This window comes from Tachypleus tridentatus, chromosome 7, assembly GCF_004210375.1.
Source record: "Tachypleus tridentatus isolate NWPU-2018 chromosome 7, ASM421037v1, whole genome shotgun sequence".
Lineage (NCBI taxonomy): Eukaryota > Metazoa > Arthropoda > Merostomata > Xiphosura > Limulidae > Tachypleus > Tachypleus tridentatus.
Genome location: NC_134831.1, coordinates 74,025,924 through 74,044,413, shown reverse-complemented (window position 1 = coordinate 74,044,413; position 18,490 = coordinate 74,025,924). Strand labels below are relative to the sequence as shown.

The 18,490-nt window shown below is 36.3% G+C and overlaps 1 protein-coding gene across 8 annotated transcripts in view; it reads left to right on the top strand.

The window, feature by feature from the left end:
* Positions 1-18,490, top strand: part of LOC143255978 (epidermal growth factor receptor-like) — a 142,921-nt gene that overhangs the window by 34,166 nt on the left and 90,265 nt on the right. For 2 of the 8 annotated variants that reach the window (XM_076512478.1, XM_076512476.1), the window contains exon 1: positions 16,614-17,133. The exons of 3 other annotated variants lie outside the window; for them this stretch is intronic. Coding sequence is in view for 1 of the 5 variants with exons in the window: in XM_076512480.1 (XP_076368595.1) it covers positions 17,115-17,133 (19 nt within the window). In the remaining 4 variants the exon portion in view is untranslated. Of the gene's footprint in view, positions 1-16,599; positions 17,134-18,490 lie in introns of those variants that run through there. 3 more of the 8 variants (XR_013030947.1, XM_076512481.1, XM_076512480.1) reach the window with 3 other exon arrangements.

Here is an 18,490-nt window from a genome sequence, read left to right as displayed (position 1 = left end):
AACGACTTAGTGCTCTTGTTAAATGTCCTTCAGCGTAGTGCCTTAGAAACTCCTGTTACGACATAATAGCTTAAGCTTTCTGAACATAGAAACTTGTTGAGCAGTATTTTCCACGAACAAGAACCTGACACATTATAATTTTGGCTTTGTTAATATAGAACTACAATCATATTTTGTTCCAAATGTATTATTTTATGAATAAAACAAATACTTATTTTTTGTCCTAATGTGTTTAAAAGTACTGTTAGTGGGAGGTGTGGCGTAGAACGTAGAACTTTCAAAAAGCTGAATTGATAACGTACAAGGTACGTTAAAATACAAGGAAAGGAAAATATAATATGGTAAAAGATAAATCTACATAAGTACGTGATTAAAGGTCTCTCTCTTGTACAGCGGTAAGTCTACGAATTTAACAACCCTCAAATCAGGGGTTCGATTCCCTTCGGTGGACTCTGCATATAGCTCGATGTGGCTTTGCTCTAAGAAAACACATACGTAATTAAAAACTTACAAAAACAGAGCAGACTTCAATATATTAACGTGTTTATATCTTACACAGATGATGTTAATAACAACTTGCGCAGTTTTATTAAATTATAGAACTAAAGTTCGAGCTAGCAGATGGTGATAACTTTACCATATTTTACATAAGTTATGCAGGCCTTTCGAGACTAATTATTGATTAATTAGAACTATTTCTACTTCATAATGTGAGACATAACACTTTAAATGTCCCCAGTGGCTCAGCGGTAGGTTAACAGGCTTATGACACTAAAATTCTGGTTTCGATATCCGTTGTGTAGCTTTGAGCTTACCAACAACTAACCAACCAATCGTTCTACGCAAATTTGATTTTTGAACTTCAATACCTCGAAAGACTTTTGGAGTCGATTAAATTTTCTGCACCTTCAAAGAGTGCACTAAGTTATGATAGTTTAGATTGGATAACAAAACCTAAACCTTGTTTGACTCTACCCATCGCTGATGTAGTTATTTGTTCCATTTTGTTGTTTTTCTTGGAGCTAAGAGAGAATGGTTGAGTGCAAACTGCCAGTAGGATCATACTTCTTTCTGATTGGGTGGTTGGGCTTCGTGTGTTCTGTAAATATGCGAAATAGAATTATTAATAAGCTAAATAATCAATAAATTAAAAACGCAGTGTAGAAATATTTATAGTCTTCTTTCTTGTTTGATTTTGAATTTCGTACAAAGCTACACGAGGGTTATCTGCGCTAGCCATCTTTACTTTAGCAGTATAAGACTAGAGGGAAAGCAGCTATTCATCACCACTCACCGCCAACACGTGGGCTACTCTTTTACCAACGAGTAATGGGATTCACCGTCACATTATAACGCCCTCACGGCTGAAAGGGCGAACATGTTTAATGTGACGGGGATTTGAACCCGCGACCCTCAGATTAGAGTCGAGTGCCTTAACCACCTGGCCATGTCGAGCCTATTACGTGGTTACAGTTCCATTATAAAATATACGCTGATGCATTGTTACGATTACACTAGAGTGGATTGCACACCATCAAAAAATCTTTGTCATCCATGCAATAAAACTCTTTGCCAAACCTACTAATTCATAAAAGCCACTGACCGTTTTCTGACAAGTACAACCAAAGAAATTTTAGAACTGTTAAAGAATTCACTTGTGGAACACAAAGCACCGTTCACCTTATACATCATAAAAATGCAATCACATAGTACATACACAAACAACTCTTAGAGAACGTTTCAACAACCGTAACTCTTCTGTTAACATCAATAAAGATCTTCCTGTTGCTCAACACTTTAACCATTAACGATGTTACATCGGCATGGAAACAAGATTCAAAATTAAAGCTGATAGAGAAATAAAAGAAGTGTATTGGATTTCTAAACTAAACACTGTTCAGTCTTGTAGAATCCGTTTGGCTGCTGAAGTTAGTGATTTCCGACCACTCAGAACAAAATTTTAAGTTTTTACTCATTTCGTTCATGTAGCGTGAACCCTAATTTTTGTAAAATTTGCTGTATGTATGAGATAATTTTGTATAGATTAATTAGTTTGACATCTCCATTTCAGTCAGTCTCCAGATGTCGCCTCTATTTTATTAAACACTTAAGTACAGTTTTGTTTCTACTTTTTTTTAACCATTTCTAGTACAAAATATCCGAAATACCCTTTTATATAACGACCTTTGTCGTCGGTTATATTGTACCGGAAATAAAAGACAGCTGCACATGGAAAAATGTACTAAACATTTCCTAGAAGACCAGATGACCTGAATGATGTCACTTGTATCATAAGGTTTTATAATGTTGTACCTCTCATAAGACATCAGGGCTCTTATTACACTGTGTAACAAAATTATTATTTTTAATTTTTGTTCCTGGGCAGAAAGTGTTATTTCCAAATTGCTTATGCCTAAAGTAAATGGAAAAGACCTATTTTTATCTTCAAACTTTGCTTTTGTGACCTGGGACCGTATAACGAAAACATATTTTTTTGGTGACACAGCAGCATGTCTGCGCCTTTACAACGCTAGAAACCGGGTTTTGATACCTATGGTGGGCAGAGAACATAGGGCCCGTTGTGTAACTTTGTGTTTATTTACAAACAAACAAACAAACTCATATCTTTTATTTTGTCGTTGATATAAAATAAATAAATAAACTCATAAAAACTACATCACACACTTACAAACAGTCCTTATCTATAGTTTGTATTTTCAGCTTCTATTGAACCTTAATATTGTTAATATGGTGTGATTAGAGACACTCAATATCTGACTACAGTTAAAAAAAAATTTGGTCAGTTGGGACGTAAAGACAGACAGGTGTTCTTTCGAAAATTCAGTCTGTTGTCATTTTTATAGACATATCTTAACTTTTAATAATACAAATTAAATGTAGTTAAACATGCACAGTGACACAAATACATTATTTAAACACAACCCGATAACATTTAGATACAAACTGATTTAAGTCAGTTCAGTAGACAAATTACTGATGATGTAGTCGGGCAAAAGAAAATATAACTAAACGCTGAAAATAATATGTAAAACTTAACAAATATATCTGTAAACTCATTTTGTATACATAATTCCTGATGCTTTGCCCACTGTCTATGTCCTGCGTGTTTTCCACTGAGTGGTAAATATATCTGGCTGGACTGAAGTCATCTTCATCTGAAATGGTTAGTGTTTTGTTTCCTGGTGATCCTTAAAGACGTTAGAAGAGTAATGTCCTCCTAGTAATCTTCTTATCTGTTTTCTGGCAGTGATCCTTTAAAATCTGTAGCATCAAACATGCTCGCCATTTCAGCCGTGGGGACGTTATAATGTTATAGTCAATCCCACTGTTCGTTGGTAAAAGAGTAGCCCAAGAATTGACGGTGGGTGGTGGTGACTAGCTGCCTTCTCTCCAGTCTTACACTGCTAAATTAGGGACGGCTAGCGCAGATAGCCCTTGTGTAGCTTTGCGCGAAGTTCAAAACAAACAAACAAACAAACCTTTTAAATGTGTAACCGTGAAAGGCTTTGGATCCTCGGGTATAGTGAGCTTCATAGATGTTATATGCATCATTAGTATTAATGTATAATTATTATAGGTTGAAGGACGTGGAGTCATATGTCCACATTTTCTTGCACGCGAGATTTCGGCTGTTAGGTCCCTCAGTTAGAATTTTTTTTCTCGGCTTGCTGTAATTTTTTAATTTTCCTTTGGAATATAATTTCAACAAGAGATTTTGCTTGTGGCACCTGGAGTGGTTTAATAATATCGTAGAAAATCCTTCAGATTTGTAGTATCCAGGGCACATGTTGTAGATTGTCGACACTTAGTAGTTTTTCTTGACGTGGATGTTATAACAACAACCAGTCGTTCAATAATTAGCAATAAAATTGAAGGATAGGGTTTTAACTGTTTATCAAATCGCATTTTTCTGTATATACCAGTTCGAACTAAATATTAACATCACATCACCAGATTGGTGGATCATTCTGAGCAATGGCGTCTTGTAACGAACTAGATCGTATAGGAATCAAAAAGTATTATTCCACTTTCACGCTTTGAATTTTCCATCAACACTTAACAGCATCTCGCAAAAGTATCCACTCTCCACCATTGAACGTTTTTTTAAATTGTTGTTATTCAAAACTAATGATTAAAAACCTGCATGTAAAATAGATAAATTGAAATTTGCTCACTTCATAAATATTCATTCCCCTAAGTCAGTACTTGGTGGAAGGATCTTTGGGGAAAATTACCGCTGTGAGCCATTGGGGATAGGTCTCTACCAGCTTTGCACAATGGGATGGTGTAATTTGTGTCCATTTTTCCTGGCATAATTGCCCCGATTCTGACAAGTTCGTTGGAGATCATTGATGGACTGCAATCTTCAAGTCTCGCCATAAATTTTCTGTTGAATTCAAATCAGGACTCTGACTGGGCCATTCCGGGACATTCACTTTATTTTTTTGAAACCACTCCATTGTGGCTTTGGCCAAGTGGTTTGGGTCATTGTCCTAATGAACTGTGAATTTTCAATCCAGTTTTGGATTCTTGGCTGATCCAAGCAGGTTTTCCTCTAGGAATCGTTTGTATTTTACATATCTATTTTTTCCACAGTCTTGACGAGCCTCCCCGTCTCTGGGGATGAGAAGCATCCATATAACGTGATGCTTCCTTCACCATGCTTGGCATCTGGGATGATCTTCACTGGGTAATGTACTGTATTGAAATGTACTTTGAAATTTAGACCAAAAAGCTCAATTTTTGTTCCGTCTGACCACAAAACCTTCTGCCACATGTCTGCAGTATTATTTATATGCTTTGTCGTAAATTCCATACCAGATTTAAGGTGACTATTTCACAGTAATGGTTTTTTTCTTTGCAGTTGTTCATGCACTCCAACTTTGTGTAGTGGTCGGGATATTGTCGATGTGGTTGTGGGTGGTGATGACTAACTAACTGCTTTACCTCAACTTTTACACTGCTAACTTAGTGATGGCTAGCGCAGATAGCTCTCGCGTAGCTTTGCGTGAAATAAAAATCTAAACAAATAAAAATTTAAATATATAAAGTTCTATTTCAAAGTTTAATTATTACAAGCTTAGACGGCAATAAAATGTGGAAACTTTGCAGGGGGGGTCATATTTTGCTAACTATAAAGCCCGAAGACCAGAATATTTGTGTTTTGTTTTTAAAAGCACTTATATTCAAGGTTTTCAACACTAGCTTTTTCGAACATGTTTTATATTTGATATATTTTACATATATGTATTTTCTTTCTTCGTGCTTAAAAATGTATTAATTTTTTCACAATTTAATATCGTATGTAATGGAAGACAAGCGTCGGAAATAAAGTAATAACAAGATATGAGTATCTGTGTATGTGGCATTATTATATTATTATATAAGTATCTGTGTATGTGGCATTATTATATTATTATATAAGTATCTAGCTATGTATGTGGCAGAATAAACACGAGAGAAGAGAATAAAAATGGACATAAAGTCAAAAGCGACTAAAATTTGTATTCATATCTTCAGTCTGTAATTCTACATGTGGAATGCATTTTCACGCTTTGTTTTGTATTAGTTCATTCCTCGAGCGAAAGACAGTAATAAACAAACAATAACGCAGTAAGAGTTAATACTTATATACGATTCTGTATTTTAAGTTTTAGAAAAAATATTTGTTTGTGAGATAATATGTATTATATTAGCTAGACTCCACGATCATTATGACAGAAAACATAGGTTAGAGATAGATAATTACGTGTCTGTAGTTTTATATAAACTAGAGAACTCCAGAAAGTATTATTAATAGTAATTTTTACAAGGTTTATTTTTCTTTTTTTCAGAAATTATTGTATATTACATACGTGCTACCTCCTATCAGATCCAACCATATATATCATTAAACTTGCATTTCTTCGCTATCTGAAAGAATCAAGTGAGAATTATAAATGTTTGATTTCAACCGGGAAGTTTATGCCATTAGATAAACATGTCAGTTCTATGGCTAGTTTCATGTTAGTCCATATTATGGATCTCTCATCAAGCCCCTTCCTCTCCTTCGATGGTTGAGCGGTATGTTTGTGGAGTTACAACGCTAATAACCTGGTGGGCGCAGCACAGATTGCCCATTGTGTAGATTTGTGCTTACTTACAAACAACAAAACAAACCCTCCAGTCAATCTGATAGGAGCTTAGAAGTGAGAAATTTTCTGTGTCCACTAAATTTATCGGGTAAAGAGTCTACTCTTTACTGAGTCTACTGAAACGTAGACAGCATCATTGAATATATAATTTGGTGACGAGAAACGACATTTCTGAAGATGACTTAGGAAGGTTGAAACGTTGTTCTCTGCTTTATTATTGAAAGTGTTAATATTCATATGAGCTGTTCTGAGATACAATATATAATTGTGTTGCATATATAATTCAGTTATTTCATTTGCATGTTAGCTTGATGCGTTGCTTATGTTTCGTTTACACTAACTTTGCTTTGTTTTTTGCCCATCGATTCAGTGAGGAAAACACTCTTAATTGGAGTTTAATGGTAAGTCATGAATAAAGAAAAAAGTTAAAAGTTGAAGCGTTCGTTATTTCACCCGGTAATGAATATAACAGAAACGTGACCTCGAGTTGACCTTGATAAATCAACTAAAATATCTAGGTCTTGTTGTCTATTCCCATTCCATACGGTGAAAATCTGTGTTAGCAAAGTCACCCACCAGGTGGCAAGTGATGCGTTTTTCTGACACATTTTATACATTCCTATTGTGAAACTTTGTGGAAGATTCCTGAATATCTCTCGTCAGTGTTTTAAGAAAAATATTAACAAAAATGAATTGATGGACCTAACCCTAAAAATAATAAATCAGAAACACTCAGTTCTTACAGTTTTTGTGCTTAACTATGAAGAAGGCCCAGCATAGCCAGGTGGTTAAGGCACTCGACTCGTAATTTGAGGGTCGCAGGTGCGATTTCCCGTCATACCAAAGGTGCTTGTCTTTTCAGCTGTGGGGGTTATACTGTGACGGTCAATCCCACTATTCGTTAGTAAAAGAGTGATCCAAGAGTTGGTGGTGGGTGGTGATGATTAGTTTCCTTCCCTCTAATCTTACACTGCTAAATTAAGGGCGGCTAATGCAGATAGCCCTCGTGTAGTTTTGCTCGAAATTCAAAACGAAACGAACTATAAATAAACTTTTCATAAATAAAAGATAAGTATTATAAGAGTTTAATAAGCAACTCGTGTAAACTGATGAATACAGTTAACTCTTTCATCAAGTTTTAAGGTTTAATAAATCAACGTCTTCCTATTAATAGATTGTGAATTAAATGCTGAAACAGTTTTTACAAAACAAATGCTTTTATATGCGTCTCTAGGACAAGAGATTATAACTATTTTGGAATTAGAATGTCGTGTTTTTTCGTGCAAGAGAATTTATTGCACTCTGTAGGAGTTAGGAATTCGGCTTAAAATCTGTGGATGTTGGTTGGTTTGTTGTTTTTAAGCACAACAGTTCACAATGGTCTATGTGTGGTGTACCCACCGTGGATATCGAAACCAGATTTTTAGCGTTATAAGGTTTAAGAATGTACTGCTGGGGGCTGCAACTACTTTGTTTATAAATCTAATAATTATGATATTTTAACCAAGGTGATTTAATGATTTGTTTCAGCTGTGTTTAAAAATATATTTTATAATTTCAGTTTTAAGAAACCTTCCTTATGTTGTTTTTTTTAATGTAGCAAAGCTACATCGGGCTGTCTTCTGTGTCCACAGAGGGGAATCGAACCCCTGATTTGAGCGTTGTAAATTTGTAGACTTATCGCTGTCCCAGCAGGGGACAACTTTTATGGGATAAGCAAGATTTTGTTGTGCGTTAGTTAAGAGAAATAAAAATTATGCACAACCAAATTAAAATATTTGGTTTTAGGTCTTTATTATTCAAAAAATTACGAATTGTAATTTAGTTGTGTTTAGTTTTAAAATTCTGAAATAAATAGTGTTATAGAAAAAAATTAAACATTTTGTCCTAATCCCTGAACTACAGAACAAGCAAAGCGTAATACACAGTATTAGTTGTTCTGTCTGTGTAAGTCTGATTTTGTGTCTTTAATTTTTATATTATTCGAGATATTTTTTTTATTTTAAAATACACTGATTGACTGGATTACTGAGATCCCCATACGATATCAAGTTGTACCGCTATTCCTTGTTATTGAAGCCCAAATACGATTTGGAAAAAGAATCTAAATATGCCAGGGGTCTTTTGTAGATTTTAATCCATTATTCGAAAAGAGAGATCTACAGTTTGTTGGTAGAGTATTACAGAAGCAAATTCTACAAGCAAGTACATTTCAAAGACCCAGTGATTGTGTTGGTTGAAGAAGGTGACTGAAAGAAACTGGCATCATGAGAACAAATAATTTTGCAACATTTACTTGGAAGAGGGCGTGCTGACTAAAAAAAAATAAAAAAAAATGAAGTGCAGTGTGAGGTGAACATTATCGACTCTTGATATAATTAACCCTTCTTAAAAAAAAAAAAACGTAAATGTTTCAACACCATTACATCACCTCCAGCAGTTTACACTACCGAGTCTTGTAGCTATCTTAACAGTCATGCTCACAGCTGTATCAGTGAATTAATTTAGCATAACGTTCTTTACAAGGCACAGATGAAAATGGTCGAATTCTGACCAGCTTTTACCGGATCAGTCAACTTATTCTGATGTCTTTACAATCCTGATCAACCATATTTACTTTCAGTTCAATCACCATAAGTTGGATGTCGTAGTTTTCTTATGGTAACAGACATATTCTTCTTTGGCTTTTTATCATTGATAGATCTTATTGGTTTGATGTTTTGCAGCAAGTGAAGGAAGTAGCATTTATTAATAACGCTCTTCTCGAATGGACGTTTCAAAATCAGAAAGATCCTCAATCATTGTAGACAAACAACAGCATTACTATATCCGTGTCTTTCTTAAGCAATCACTTGACATGCCATATGATTAATATGCAAATTGAGTGTTCGACGAATGTGTGAGTATGTGGGTGAGGGTTGGGGTAATAAAGCAGCCAATCACTATGATTGATGTAATTGTTTCTACTCTAGTCAATTGGCAAAGAGCATGTATATGGCACGTATACGTTTATCTAACGATACCCAAATTAGTATTAGACCTTTTATAACAAATATTTGTACTTACAATCATCATAGCACCAGCTGTCCTTAATTTAGCAGTGTAAGACTAGAGGGAATGTAGTTAGTCATTATTACATAGCACCAACTCTTGGCTACTCTTTTACTAACGACAAGTGGGATTGATGATACCGTAATAACGCCCCCATGGCTGAAAGGGCGAGCATGATTGATGTGACGGGAATTGGAACTCGCGAACGACCAAAAAAATGGCTTGACCAGATTAATTCAGGCATTTTTTTTTTTTTTTTTGAAATACTGAGGAAGACCAAATTATTTCAGGCAAATCATAGAAATGGTTACAAATTAAAGTATTCAGTAGAACCGGTCTTAGTGTAGGAAAACACACTAACTATGCAAGTTGATCACAATAAACTGCAGGTAAAATAACAAATTAAATAACTTTATCATCATTACGAATGGATCTACACACCTTGAAGTATTATGTCAAACACCCATCAATCTGTTTTTCATATGTTGAAAATTCAACACTTGTGCTATTTTATGTAAAAATATGATTCCCTTAATATTTATATCACATTATTACGCCCCCACAGCTGAAAGAGGCAAGCATTTTTGATAGAAGAATGGACTTTCGAACTCGCGAACTTTAGATTGCTAGTCAGTCATCCTAACCACTTGGCCATGCTGGACACCATATTTTCATGCACTCAGAAGAAGTTTCATTTATAGAACGAGGTAGTGCATATTTAGTGCCTTATCCTAAATGTATTATCAATGAAGATGAGGCCTGCCATGGCCAGTTGGATAAGGCGCTCGACTCCCAATCCGAGGGTCGCGGGTTCGAATCCCCGTCATACCAAACATGTTTGTCTCGCCGCCGTGGGGGCGTTATACAGTGACAGTCAATCCCACTTATCGTTGGTAAAAGAGTAGCCCAAGAGTCGACGGTGGGTGGTGATGACTAGCTGCCTTCGCTCTAGTCTTATACTCCTAAATTAGGGACGGCTAGCGCAGATAGCCCTCGTGTAGCTTTGCGTGAAATTAAACGAAGACGAAATATGACTAAGAGCTAATCTTACTCTGTAAGTCTTTTATCAGTAGTTTTAAACGTATTTTTATTAAGAAAAAGTAAATAATCTCTACGTAGAGATTTTTTTACGTTCAATGACATAACGTTAAATGGGGATGCAATATTTCGTTAAAACGCGTGAAGTTATAAATTTGGAACAGCGATATTACATTTTTTAAAACCTTGTACCATTTTTAATACAAATTTTATTCTTTAAATATCTTTTCGATTCCCTCGGTGGACTCAGCAGATAGCTCGATGTGGCTTTGCTGTAAGAAAACACACACTCTAAATATCTTTCTGCTTACTGTACTAAAACCGACAAAATTTCAGGTCACTGCAAGTCCTTGACGTGGCAAATATTTTGTTTTTAAACTCGTATCGTAATAGCTCATCGATAGAATTGTTTTGTTTACGACGTGGAAATACCAAAATAGATAAACGCACTCACGGCATATTCTCCAAAATAACGCCAGATTACTAGACTTGAGGTTTTTGTTTGTTTGTTTTTCTTAAATTTCACGAAAAGCTACACGAGGGCTGTCTGCGCTAACCATCCCTAATTTAGCTATGTAAGACTAGAGGGAAAGCAGCTAGTCATCACCACCCACCGCCAATCTTTGGCTACTCTTTTGCCAACGAATAGTGGGATTGACCGCAATAATGCCCCCACGGCTGAAAGGACGAGCATGTTTGGTGAGACGAGAATTGGAACCCTCGACCCTCATATTACGAGTCGAGTGTCTTAGCCACCTGGTTATGCCGGGCCATATTGTGCAATGACAAAGCAAATAGAATCCAAATACAAGTTACATCTGTCCACTTAAGCATTAAAGCGAGTTGTGGCGAGTCAGAAACACTGAATTATATCTTGTTTCGAAACGTGAACTGAAGCTATAATACTTAAATAGCAGTTAAATAAAAGAACTTATCCACTTTTTAGAAAGGGTCGGTTTTAAAACGTGTACTTTTGTGAAACAAAAAAACTGTCCGAAAATTCCTATAACTATATAACAGTTTGCTTTCAATGCAACGTTTTAATAATCAACACATGGTCATAGCGCAAATCAAGTCTCTCATCCAGTTTCATTGGAGTACATCCCAATAATATGCCAAAACTAATCGGTTTTGAACCACGGTTCGGCAGTGATGGTTGGCTCATTTTCAGGCCATCTCCCATCTGACACGAGACCCTGGTAAATGTGGAATAACTAGCAATTTTTTTGACAGTTTTTAGCTGTTTGTTATGGTACATTTAAAACCATCTTCTCTTCTAAAGAAGGGTTTGGCACGTGCCATTGACTACGTTATTAGTTATATCAGTTCTCTGCATTTGCTTTCCAAGTAGATTTATTTTTACGAGAATATAATAGTAAACTGTTGGGTAAATTACGTCGTGATTTCCTTGAATTTCATTGATGTTGTATTTTACTGTTTTAATACTTACAGTTTAACTCTCCCATCTTGTTACGGTGACAAAGATTCTTCACATTAGACTATTAAATGATAGTGTACAAATAGTATACGTGTTTCGTAAAAAAAGGGTCCGGCATGACCAGGTGGTTAAGACGTTCGACTGGTAATCTGAGGGTCGCGGGTTCAAATCCCCGTAACACCAAAAATGCTCGCCCTTTCAGCCGTGTGGGCGTTCTAATGTTATGGTCAATACCACTGTTCGTTGGTAAAAGAGAAGCCCAAGAGTTGGCGGTGGGTGGTGATGACTAGCTGCCTTCCCTCTAGTCTTACACTGCTAAATTAGGGATGGCTAGCGCAGATAGCCCTCGAGTAGTTTTGCCCGAAATTCAAGACGAAACAATCTTCGAAAGAAAAAGTTTTGATCACTTGTAATAACTTGCAGTATTAGTTCAAACAATGTCAATCACAGAATTCATAAGGAGCTTAAAATGCTATTTTGTTTAAATGTAAGAAGCCACAGAGTGTGCGAAATGTCTGAAACAATAGGCACTTCAACGAATTTTACAGAGTATGTTCCACAGTTTGTCCTTGTAATTCGAAACACGTTTCGAGATGGTATTTCCATTCCCTTTGAACATTGCGAACCGTGTTCGTGTCATGTTCCACGTTTCATTATATATAGCTTGCAACTTCCCAACACCTCTGTGAGTTGTTTTTTTCTTCTTTCTCCCTGAATAACTTGCATTAAGTTCGCCAGCAGCCTTCCACCGGGATCAACGTTCTTTTCCACATAAACAGGATTAACTCGACTTTTTCCTGCTGTGACATATAATCAGTCACATATCTGAAATTAGGAAAATCTGCAAACCACCTGTGGTTCCAGACCTTTTGTGCATCATGTGGAGTTCACCCCTTTGTTTTGGCCTCTTGTATTTGCATCATGATCGTAGCCCCTGACGTAAGAAATTTTCGAACGCTATCCCACATTTCATAAACATTTCAAGAATAACCTCCAATAAAGGGGATCCCATGATCTAAAATCCGCGTATCGATACCCGTGGTGGGCACAGTTTGTATAGCCTACTCTGTAGTTGTGTACGTAACAACAAATAAATAGAATTTTACGACTGTTCTTTTAGAGACACCTTCTAAATGCTGCGTTCTGGTTTCATTATAGTATGGGTATGTTGGTTTGGAACTACGCACAAAGCTATGTTTGTTTGTGTTTTTTTATAGCAAAACCACATCAGTCTATCTGCTGAGCCCACCGAGGGGAATCGAACCACTGATTTTAGCGTTGTAAATCCATAGACTTACCGCTGTACTAGCTGGAAGCAACACAAAGCTATATAATGGGCTATCTGTGTTCTGCCAACTACGGATATCGAAACCCGGTTTCTCGCGGTCCGAGTCCGCAGATATTCCACTGTGCCACTGGGTGGGGGTGTGGGGCAATATTAATATGAGTCGCACTGTACGATTTGCTTATAATTGGAGTTCTATTCCCCTCATTTAAATACAATACCTCGAATGCATGTTTGGATCTCTCTGTCTCGTGTCAACTCTTCATCCCCACACACCATCAACAGCCACAACCTCTCTGCACGTCACGAACAACCACTGAAAAGAACACCTTCATCATGCCTTATCGTCCTTAGTAATATCTTTCAAAAACTTCAAGTCAACATTTTTAAACGCAATTATTGTCACTCCAGCTAATTATTTTCACGCGCGGTGTTAAAGGGAGACAACCGTTACCCTAACACCTCTACTGGGAAGAACACGTGGTTTTCTCTGCCTTAAAACGAAATACCTGCCACGATTTGTTTTGTTTTTTAATTCGTAATCTTCAGTTTTACGGGTTCGAATTCTCTCCCTGTTAAACATGTTCGCCCTTTCAGCCTTTATACTGTGACGGTCAGTCCAACTAATTTGTTGGTAAAAGAGTAGCCCAAGAGTTGGCGGTGGGTGGTTGTAACTCGCTGCCTTCCCTTTCGTCTTACACTGCTAAATTAGGGACGGGTAGCACAGATAGCCCTCAAGTAGTTTTGCGCGAAATAAAAAAAACAACAAATTTTCACACTTCATGGGCCGTCATGACCAGGTAGTTAGGGCGCTCGACCCACAATCCCTTCCCCACCAAACATTCTCGCCCTTTCAGCTGTGGGATCGGTCAATCACACTATGTATATGCATGGACAAAAGAGTAGACCAAAAATTGGCGATGGGTGGGGATGACTAACTGCCTTCCCTTTAGTTTTTCACTACAAAATTATGGACGGTTGACGTACACATCCTTCGTGTAGCTTTGCGAGAAATTTCAAACAAGCCAAACCTGCTATTAAAAAAAAATTTAAAAGTTGTATATATAGACTGTTTTTTGTTTGAAATTCAAGTTTTTTTGTTTGTTTTTGATATGTATTTTCGAGAAGAAAAACCTTTATGAGACAGCCTATCGCCAAACAGTTGATATAAAAAACAGGACATTATATATAGTTTTAAAGAATACGTCAACCATAGATTAAAACAACCGTGAGTGATTTGGCACTTTCGGCTTGTTTTTCATTTTCTTGAAAATAGATATCCTATAGAAATGGTCTTCTAATCTGATTTTCATTAGGTCTAAAAATAACGCGTTGTATTTGTAAATCCCTATGTTATATTTAGATCTCCTGTGTTTCTCTTGTTGTCATTTTTCTTTCAACTCATTGTCAACTGTTGTCAATATTCTAGAAATAAAACATTTATTAAAGTACTTATATTTGGCGTTTTTTTTCTCTCACGATAACAAACGTATATTTTCTAAGTCTTTCATTTATTTATTTATTCAAATAATTATTAATTGATTTTAATTTCTCTTATCTTAGGTATTTTTCAGTTTAAATTTTCCGTCTCAATTATTTTACTTTATGACCTTTTAAATATTTTATTACATATTATGTTAACGCTTTGTTAATAACAGTTCTTCACCCACGGAACACTTAGAAACGTTCTTTCACTTGCCTGATATATGGTGTAGTAGCGCGTGCAGTGAAGGTATGTCATGTGGAATGTTCAAGCAGGCTTTTACACGAAATACGATAAAGACAAGAAACAGAAGAGAGATTTCAACTAAAATATTGTATCAGCTCAATTTAATTATATATAGCATTATTTTTGTTTTTGTACTTAATTACTTGCATAAATTAAACATGATGAAGATATTTTGTTATTAAAATCATACCTTGTATTTCAACCCAAGTAAAATAAGTCAAAACATTTTTCATATGGTAGAAGTGCATATTAGGTCTCGTTGTCATGGGATCCCCTGTGTTCGCAGGGACATAGGGACCGACCCTGCTAATAATAGACTAACAATTCAGTTGCAGTATTAGATTTAAGGGCACGAGGTGACTCTATGGAAGAGCTGAAGATTTCGGAATTGAGAAACTGGGTTCGAATCGATACGATATCACAAATATATTTCCTGCATTTTAAGCTTTGATTGCGTTATAGAAGTGACAGACAATCTCTAGGAATGGATAGTGGGTAGGCCCGGCATGGCCAAGCGTGTTAAGGCGTGCAACTCGTAATCTGAGAGTCGCGGGTTCGCATCCCCGTCGCGCCAAACATGCTCGCCCTTTCAGCAGTGGGGGCGTTATAATGTTACGGTCAATCCCACTATTCGTTGGTAGAAGAGTTGGCAGTGGGTGAAGATGACTAACTGCCTTCCCTCTAGTCTTACACTGCTAAATTAGGAACGGCTAGCACAGATAGTCCTTGAGTAGCTTTGTGCGAAATTCAAAAAACAAACAAACAAAACAAACAGGATTGTGGGTAGTAGGGTGCTCTGCCTTTGTTCGGGTTGCCTGGCATGGCCAGGTGGATAAGGCACTCGACTCGTAATCCAAGGGTCTCGGGTTTAAATCTCCGTCACACCAAACATGCTCGCCCTGTCAGCTGTGGGGGCGTTACAATGGTACGGTCAATTCTACTATTCGTTAGTAAAAGAGTACCCTAAGAGTTGGCAGTGGGTGGTTATTACTAGCTGCCTTCCGTTTAGTGTTACACTGCTAAAGTATGGACGGCCAGCGCAGCTTAGCCCTCGTGTACCTTTGCGCGAAATTCAAAACAAACAAATCCTTCGGATCAGTAGTTCCATGAAAATAAAAATTAAAGGCCACAATATGACCCAAAATGTAATAGATACTTGTTTTGTATAATTAAACATCGTTACACCAGCGATAAAATACACCTGAAAGTAACGAAATTCATACCTTAGACTTTAAAAAAATAGTCATTAAAATGTGTATCTACATGACTTTAACTGTGTGTTGTGTTTCGTTAATGTCATATTGCCACCTATTAATTCGAAAGGCAAATTATTTAACATTTTAAGTATATGCATACTTTTCTTATGATACATCACCTGAACATTTTGATACTTTCACATAATTTATTGTGTTCGAATACACTGAGTTGTAAGTTATGTTATAATTATTTATCTAAAATAACTTTTATTAACAAATATGTAATCAGACGTAGCTCTAGGACTGACTAAGCGAGCAGTGTCTTTACTATATGAAGATATAGTCGCATCGCATTGTTTGTCTTAGAGCAAAGCCTCATTGGGCTATCTTTTGTGCTAACTGCAGGATATCGAACCCCGGTTTTAGAGTTGTAAGTTCTTGACCTCACTGCTGCCCCATCAGCAGCTCAGTTCCCGAAATACGTGGGGAACATTTTGCTAATTTTGAATAACCTTATACGTATTAAATGATTATAATATGTTGATGTAAAAATAAACTTTTAAAAATTCCGATTATCGTTAACGAAATAGAATGTTCAATATATACATGTTTAAGTCTGCAAGGACACGCATGCTCAGATACATGTGATTTAACACCTGTCGGAATGCAAATATTTACATTTACGTGAATAAACAGAGCGGAAACGAAGGGGTTTTCGTTGCAACTGTAGGTCAGATATTTACCGGGGGAGGGACTTATTTTCACGCCGTTGTTCGGGGCCAAGATCCCGGGGTTCCTCGCTCGATGCTTGTACATACCTGTTGTGCCTCGGGTAATCCAGGCAACTAGGTTTCTTTTAGTCATTCGCTCTAAGACCCCCTGATGTGGCCTCAGCTAGAAAATGCTGCCTGAGATAGTGAATTACAGAGTAGGGTAGATAACGCGCGGGAATAACCGCTGTGTTTGCCATCATGCACGTGGTTGTTTTTTTCCACCTCTTCACACTACCTGTTCCAGACATAACTAGAATGTTTGGCTAAACTTGTGCTGGTTCTGTGACTTTCGCCATCCAGATTCGTCGTCTTCGCTTTCGTCTTAAATTGTGATAGTTACGATCCAGCTTTGTTCCAATCGGTTTTGATTTGAATCAAAATCAGGAAATAATATTTCTCATCTAGAACATGGACCGTGGAGTAACGAGAAGAAAACTGAAGCCGAGCTGATGTCTGGAAGGGTTAACGGTAGGTCTCAACGTGGACGTTACTTCTAAGAGCGCTGTCCATTCTGCACAAATCTGTGTACGAATTTTATACGAAATGTTTTCTACAACGTTTTCACACTCGGTGATTACAGAGGCCTGCGATGGTTTTTATTCTCATGAAACGTTTACAGTTTTTACAGTAATTCGTTTACGCTGGAAACTGATATATTCCTGTTTCTTCATTACGTACAAATTTTTCATACAACGGCATATTTATTGTTATATGAATGAATCGTTTTCATTGAAATCGGGTCATATTTTATTATGGTTAAAATGTTGACAACTACTGTTTTAGATTTCTCTTACCAATCGCGACATGAGAGCCGTATCGATCGTTCTAGAACCCAGATTAATGATAAAGAAATGTTCATTGTACTAAAGGAAATAATAATTTGATCTAATTTTTTTTTCCTTCGCGATTAACAAAAAAAAAATTACGTGATAAAAAAATATTATTTTCGAAATCTACGTCGCCGAATTATGGAAAATTTATAATTAAAACCGAAACAACTTTCATGAGGTTTAAATTCACAGGCCTGTTATATTTATGAACATCTTGCAATGGTCAGTCTTTCGTCATATAACCAATCAGTAAACTAGATTGAATGTTACCGAAACACTACTATTGTTTTCCAAATAGTACACTTGATTAATGGTATTGCATCGGTTCATTAATCAGTTAGTTTATTTTAACCAAATTAAACAGATATATTAGATTAAATAGTCCATAAAGACTGTGACGTCTCTTTATTGTTGTTTTTTACTGCTTGAGAGATTCTACAACCAGTGTTTGCAATTTTAAAGGACAACTAATATTTATGGAGTAAATACTATTGTGTTTTTGGACTTTGTAGTTTTTATCGTACAAGTAATTATTTTCGTTTAGTTATTCAAACTTTATAATTTCTCAGAGAAGCTGCAAACTTATCGGTGAAAATTTTTTCTCTGCACTAAAAGCACTTCCTATTTTCCTATGATGCATATGTCACGTGGTCGGTGGTTATTATTATTAATTTATTGCTTATTTATGTTAGCGAAGCTATGGGGATAGGTGACAAAGAAGGACACTCACTTTAGACATGAGGGTGGCTTAAGAACTAACAATTGCACCCATTTTACCATTAGAACTAAATTAGGAAGTGTGGCCTGCTGTCTGGTAAAACCGTAAACCTGCCTTGATCCAAGATAGTGGAGCTGGTCATTTAAAATTAATATGAAGAGTCCAGACCACAGCTGTTATACTTCATATGTTTATATTACAACTGATTAATAGAATATTTATATTGTGATTATATTTATATCTTAAATATTTTGATTTGAGAGACCACTTAACGAAT